Below are 7,500 nucleotides of genomic sequence, written 5' to 3'. Positions count from 1 at the left end.
AGTTCCTGTGTGGGGAAGGTCAGCCATTTTGTTATAACTTAGATTATGTGTTGTGGTGATTTTATCATTTTATTATTCGCACCATCGTGGCTCAGCCTTTAATTTTTTTTAACCAGTGCTGGGTCCAAGGACGGGAGGGGGGATTCCAGGGTTCCGGACCCTCCACCCTTCTCCGGCAAATTAACTTTTTTTCTTTAAAAGAGAACAAAAATACCCATGCTAAAATGCTACATTTCAACAGTATGGGGCCGAGACCCCCACATCCACACCCCCTCTCCCTCATATGATTAAAGTCCAGAGCTCAAATTAAAGGTACAGTAAGCCTCCCGTAAACCATCACAGATACTGTCAGGCTTTTACACACAGTACAAACACCCTTTCATTTAAACACTCACCACTTGAGAACATGCTAGGTGCCCTCCGTAAAGAGCGAGCAATTTTCAAAGAATTTATTTTTGCGTGGTTTATCTTACCCCTGAGCCATCGTGAACCCGTGTGATCCAGTTTCCCTTTTTCACAATGCAGTCGTCAGTTTGTAATTTGAATGCGGCTCGCTGTGAGCTTATCTGCAATAGCACGTTATTATGTACCTCTGACTATGCACGAAACAAACGGATGTGCTTCACAAGAACTCTAGCGATGGCTTTTGACTGTTCAGAGGAACTGGCGACAGGCATAAACCGTCGTCTGCTACGAGAACCACGACGTTGCGTGACCCTGCTTCCGGGCTTTTCTTTTTTCAAACTTTCAAAACTTCGAATTGTACTGATCTTTTCTTGGTGAAAAAATAATTATTTTATGATTGAAGAATGTTTGTGTAACAAGCTGTCAATTTATTATTTAGATTTTAAAAGTTAGGTCTAGCGCCCAAACGCACCACGGTCCAATTGTGTGAGGAGACAATCCGCAAAATTAATTCTTTGAAAATTGCTCGCTCTTTACGTAGGGCACCTGGGATGTTCCCGTTCGTTGAGCGTTCAAATGGAAGGGTGTTTGTACTGTGTGTAAAAGCCTGACTGTATCTGTGATGGTTTACGGGAGGCTTACTGTGCCTTTAAAGGACCAGACCACGCTGTTTTAAAGGTTATTAGAACCACTAACCGATGACTGAAGGTTAGAGAAATGCACCTAAAGATTCCAAAAATGTAAAGAAATTCACCGATTCGTAGCTTAATCATTGTGATTTAATTAAAAACGTTCCGCCAAATTCGTCTGCTAAACGAGACTTCGAAATGGCCGCCAGTAGACGAGAACCGGCTGTGACGTCACTTAGTGTTTGGAAACCGAAAGTTACAGCTTACGCTCAAGTGGGCGTTTGCCTAAATCGAGCATCAACAGCACGCCGAAGGAATGCGCACGGCTGCTGATAGCTATGAAGTATAGAAAAAAGGTTCAGGCATCAGTTGTCACCTTTTTCCGATGGGCTTACAACTTCTGCAGCAAGACTGATTAACTGGAAACGGCCAACACGATGTGCTGTGTTTCGCGACACTTTCTTCCAATGCGAACGCAGTTAAGCCGGCAAGAAAACCTGGCACACACAAAACAGCTGTTGCCTAACGCAGTTCCAGTTCCGACAATTGTTGACCACTCACAGGAGGTCAGAAACCGGATACCAATGTCATCAGAACGATCTGCTTTCACTAAACGCAGACGAAAGGAAGTGAGTACATGTATACTGAATGTGTTCTGTAAGGGATAGGGGTTCAGTGTCACTGGGCGTTTTTGTCAGACTGACAGTATTTGTAGTGGAATGGCATCTGTTCCTAATTTTAAGCACATGTGTTAAGATTACAGATTAAAACATATATATCTGTTACTACATGTCCGTCCCCATGCACCCACCTTAAAGTTCCCTCTCTCTCTCCCTCTTTTACACTCACCTGGGTAATCGATGAGTCTCAGGTTTAATCAGTGTCCGTCCATATACACATAGACATTCACACAAACACACACACGTTGTTATAGTTGTTATCTAATTCAGTGTTGTATTAAATAGATAAAGAAATCGTTAATACAGCAAGCTTGCATGAATAATTTGCTGTTGTCCTTTTTTTCAGATCAGGTTCTGTAATACAGTAATTATAATTAATACAAGTACAAATTCATGTTTGCAGTCATACTCATAGTGTGTGAGTGTGTGTGTGTGTGTGTGTGTGTGTGTGTGTGTGTGTGTGTGTGTGTGTGTGTGTGTGTGTGTGTGTGTGTGTGTGTGTGAAAAGCACTTTGATACTTAAAACATCTGTGTTATTTGATTTTATTACAAAACTGCAGTCAGAATATTAAGCAGACCTATTCCAACAATACATTTTGATCAGCAGTAAATGTAATGTCAAATTATGAACAACAATCATGTGAGCAGATATATCTAACAGAAACAAATAGTCGAGCAAAATAATACAACCAAGTACATGTGTGGACATCATCATCCACATAAAAAAATTGATTGTAGGAAGAGCACTCTGTGTTATTACCACTGCTTCAGTCAAACTGCCAGTTCAACTTTATCTCTGTGGGTTGTTTTTTTCTCTCAGAGTAACATGGGGAAAAAAAACCTTTAAAAAACTTGCATGCTACAGAGCTGGATTGTTTCTAGTGATCATGCAGCATGATTTATCCGCATAGAAAACTACTGAAACACCTAAACAGAAATAACAATGTCTACAGAAAAAACCCACTGTTTGATTGCTGTCTGTAGTACTCCTCTTGCTAACAGTGGCATTAAAATAATTAAAACTAAGCTATGCTCTCTTGGGGGGGAAAAAGTGCTCTAAGTACTTTTTGTGTCTACATAGGCAAAACAAAACTATGCAATGTTTCAGATTTCCTGACCCACCCTATGTTTTTCCTCCTTATCCTGGACTATTTTGGACTCTTACAAAAATGTAGGCTACTTCAAAAATGACAAATTTTAATTTTGCAGGCTTACAAGGAAATTGACTCTTCTCTTACAACCAGAATACACCATGATTTCAAGCAAATAAAAAACTACATGCACCTGAGAAAAAAAAACCTTTAATTCAAGAAGTTAGACCTCCTAACCCCAGCTTTTCAATTCAATTCAATACGTTGTTGATGTTGATTATGGAGCTTAACGTCCTCCCAGGTAACTAGGGACCTATATTGGGGCATGATTTTTTATACAATGTTAAAAGTGTAGGGTGTAATGGGGGGGAGGGGGACTGGAGGGTGACGGGGTGTAGTCGCTAATAAATTTAAAGGTGCGTTTATTATCTAATATACCAGACATTTTGTTTTGGCTGGTGTACAGAATAACATCACATAAAATCGCACTCGTAAAACATACAAAACACATAAAATGTACACATCAGTACACACATAACCCAAACCACACATATCCATACCAGCACCATCACACACATATCCACATACATACTCTAGTTTGTACATTATAAAAATAAATACATTATGATTAATATCATTACTAGTCAACTTAAATTAAGGCTCAAAATAGGTCTTAAGATGGATGTTATTTAGTGTAATGAAGAGATTATAAAAACCAAAAAAAAGCTATGAGAAAGAAAGTATGAAAGAATGATGCCCTTTCTCCGGTGAAAGTTCTGCTGATTGTGGTAACTTTTTTTTCTGTCTAAAACAGGCATCAGGTTAACTGAACGAGCTGTTTGAGGGGGTGGTGATCCTAACACTGGCCTATGGCAACACTGGCCTATGGCAGCTACAACAAAGCTCTGCATACACAGCAAGACTACAATGCAACAGTGCCCAGACTTTGACTGCTACAGGCTGCTTTCCCATGCAAAGTACAAATGCAAGTGTCCATAAACCAGGGTTTAATACAAAGTCATGTAGTATGTGAGTGAGTTCTGATGAAAAAGTGATTGTGTTGTAATATTGGTTATTACTGAGTGTTGATGTTACAATGATTACATTATAAAAACAACAACAGAACAATGTGAAGAGCAAACTTCTTCTGTGGGCATGCAAGTGAGTTAATCTTGTGTGTGTGTGTGTGAAACTATATGTGACTGAGTGTTACAAATTTAAATGACAACAGTTTTCTTGATAGCCTTTAAAAACAACAACAAATACATACATTTAACAATCAAACAAATATAGGCACCTCAAAAAAAGTTGTATGTACACCTTCGTGGCTGGTGATGCATTCTTGCTCCCCTGCAAGTTTTCATTCTACAATGTACCTCAGGCTAGCTTCCTCTCTCTCTCAAATCTGCCCCTCCCACACAATACAACAGGTACAGTGGCCACTCTGACACCAGTCTCTGAAATAATCAAGAACAGTTAAAACTGCGATGAGCTGTTGTTCTTTTACTCGTGAATGCAATGCATGAACACTTAAACAATATCCCACTTATTCGCGAGTGCGTTGACAAGGCGAGAGTGAAAAAATAGCACAGACTCGAAAGCAGACGATAAGTTCAGCACAGAGAGCGGGCGTGTTTACCTTTGATCGCTGAGACAAACAGTGTCGCAATTTTCATCGTCACTGTTTCACTACTGCTGGAAGTGGCCTCCACCCTCATCTTTCATGCTTGATTCGAGGAGAGAAACCGGTAGTTCGAACATGTACGGTTCAATTTCGTCTGCAGTTACGCTTGTTGTCATGTTGGTAAACAACCATCTCCACACGGTGTGACGTCACGGATAATTTATTCATAAGCCAGTCTCGCGAAGATCACGCGGCACAATGGCGGGTCGTTTTGGAGAAGAAATCCGTCGCTTCGGTCACAAAATTCGTCGGATTACGGCCTTAGAAGATTCCGAAGTAAACCAAACATTGTTGAAGACGGTAAGAAAGTGGTTTTCTAACTAACTGCAAACATCGGGAAGTGTTCGGTCGCGCAGGAACACGATTCGAAGCGTTTTTGACGCTAAAACAGCGTGGTCTGGTCCTTTAAGCAATAACGTGCTAACAAGGAAACAAGAAAATAATTGTTTTAAAGACTCCCCAGCCCCTCGTCACGAAATAACTCACTGTATTGCTGGTGACTATAATAGTGGTCTACATAAAATGCCACTCTACACAAGCTGTGCAAAGATAGCCCCTACGATAAACAAGTGACATTCAGAATATGTTTAACTTTATCCCCACAAACACTACACTCCCATAATGTCGACACTTTCTCCATCCAATGCCCATTGTTTCTACTGTATACCTACTCTCCTGCATTTCATTTGCATATATGTAATGTTGTCCATCCTATCCCCAGCCCACACCAGATGCACCCTAACACCGCAGTTATTTCAAGTACCGTCCCCAGTTTCTTTGTTAATACTGCCACCTCAGCTGCAACTACTATTACTGCATTCACCACTAATGTTACATAAAGACAACAAAAAAAAACCACCTTGTGACATGCACTGTATGATCTATTACAAACACAAGAACACATCAGAATGAAATGACTATCCCAACCCCCCCCCCCCCCCCCCCCTCCTCACTCTGTCACGTTATCACATACCATATTCTGAAAATATTTGCGAGAAAAAAAAACAGACACAAAAACCAACCAACCCACCCACCGATCCAAACATATACCACGCCCCACTAATTCAATCAACCAACCAGACGTACATAATACCCGTGCAATTTTGTAAACACACACACACACACACACACACACGCAAACACACACACACACACACACACACACACACACACACACGCAAACACACACACACACACACGCAAACACACACACACAAAACACACACACACACACACACACACACGCAAACACACACACACACACACACACACACACACACACACACGCAAACACACACACACACACACGCAAACACACACACACAAAACACACACTCACACACACTGACACACACACACACACACGCAAACACACACACACACACAAACACACACACACACACAAACACACACACACACACAAACACACACACACACACACACACACGCGCAAACACACACGCACACATGTAGGGGAAAGGCTCCTAATATGGACCGGCTCCTAATATGGACCACCTCCGGTTCTGACAAACTAACGGCGCTAGAGCGCTCAAAACAATTTCATTCGCTTTATTCATCCTCTCTGGATAAGTTGCACATGTCAAAACAGTTGCAAAAACACAAACCTCAAAACAGGCTTTTTTGCTTTTTTTCACTCTGCCGCCTAAAACGGACTCGTTTTTGTCCACAGCCAAAGCTTTTATCACACAAAAATGGCTACATATGACAGCTAAGACCGTATTTGTTACATTTTAGCAGTGTGTACCCCGAGTTTCTACTGCAAACAAAAAACAAGAGGCGAAGCCTTCAAGGCTCACGTAAGAAATCGACAAACAGTAACACAAACTCACTCACTCCGTCACACATACACACACACACACACACACACACACACACACAGTAAGCATAGGTGAAACTGTGCAAGAAAGCGAGACCCTGGATCTGCCAACTATAGTCTCGGCCCGCTCACAATAACAATGACCGAGACTTTCAGTAATTCCTTTGCGTGACGTCTAACCCTCTTACGTCATAATGTGACGTCTTCAAATAGTTTCTATCACACACGTCAAACACTTTTGACCGAGACGTAATCTTCTTATGCGAGCTTTATCCATAGACTCGGAAATGTTAAAGTTTCTATCACACACACACACACGCACGCACGCACGCACGCACAGACAGACAAAGTTTATCATCGCATAGGCTACACTTACGTGAGCCAATGATAGCAAAACCGCAAAGTATGTGTGAGTCTCCTAATATGAACCACCTTCAACAAATCAAAGAAAATAAAAGCTAAAGGCAATATTAATTAATTCATTAAGAAGCTTGTTGAAAATAACCTATAACTAGCCCTCGAGATTTTGGAAGTTGATAATTTCACTTATTTTCGCTCTGATTTTGATAAGCTTCTTCAGTTTCCTGGTGTGCTTCAAATAATGCTCTCATCAACCCGAACCAGCTAAATCTAAAGCATATTTGAATTAGTCTGACTTGCACACTAAGTTGTATCATGTTATTTTGAAGTATAGGGGGCTTTTTACAGTGATTCGTGAAGGCCTCTTCACTTGTCCATATTGGGCGCCCAGGCTCCTAATATGGACCATTTGTGATTTTGTCTGTATTTGATTTTTTCTGAATGTCTATCAAAGCTATTTCACTCTAATTAGGCCTAACGGTTAAACTAAGAGAGAAGGACTACCAACCACAAAATGAAACTTCTTTGCAAGAAAACAAGCTAGTTATCAGCAATAAACAAAAAGTGGTCCATATTAGGGGCCCTTCCCCAACGTATTCTTACGTACGCACGCTGGCACATAAACACAGACACACACACAAACATACACACACACACACACTCACATACACACAAACACACACACACACATACACACACACACACAAGCGGACAGACACACGAACAGGATGACCACGTCACCTTGTTGCCCCATGTTATTGATGCCCAGTATAGAGAAGAGGTCCATGGTGTTTGCCCCGCCCCCGGCCCCTGA

The 7,500-nt window shown here is 41.2% G+C and overlaps 1 protein-coding gene across 2 annotated transcripts in view; it reads right to left on the bottom strand.

Annotated features, from left to right (window-relative positions):
• Positions 1–7,500, bottom strand: part of LOC138949332 (putative uncharacterized protein DDB_G0271606) — a 23,013-nt gene that overhangs the window by 4,406 nt on the left and 11,107 nt on the right. The window contains exons 2-3 of one of the 2 annotated variants that reach the window (XM_070321118.1): positions 7,428–7,500; positions 1–5 (exon numbers count right to left, since the gene is read on the bottom strand). The exon at positions 1–5 is cut by the window's left edge and continues 226 nt beyond it; the exon at positions 7,428–7,500 is cut by the window's right edge and continues 8 nt beyond it. In XM_070321118.1, the coding sequence (XP_070177219.1) occupies positions 1–5; positions 7,428–7,500 (78 nt within the window). The remainder of the gene's footprint in view (positions 6–7,427) is intronic. The other variant, XM_070321119.1, reaches the window with a different exon arrangement.

The sequence above is a fragment of the Littorina saxatilis genome, linkage group LG15 (assembly GCF_037325665.1).
Source record: "Littorina saxatilis isolate snail1 linkage group LG15, US_GU_Lsax_2.0, whole genome shotgun sequence".
Lineage (NCBI taxonomy): Eukaryota > Metazoa > Mollusca > Gastropoda > Littorinimorpha > Littorinidae > Littorina > Littorina saxatilis.
Note: the sequence above shows the minus strand (reverse complement) of the source record. Positions and strands in the feature narration are given on the sequence as shown.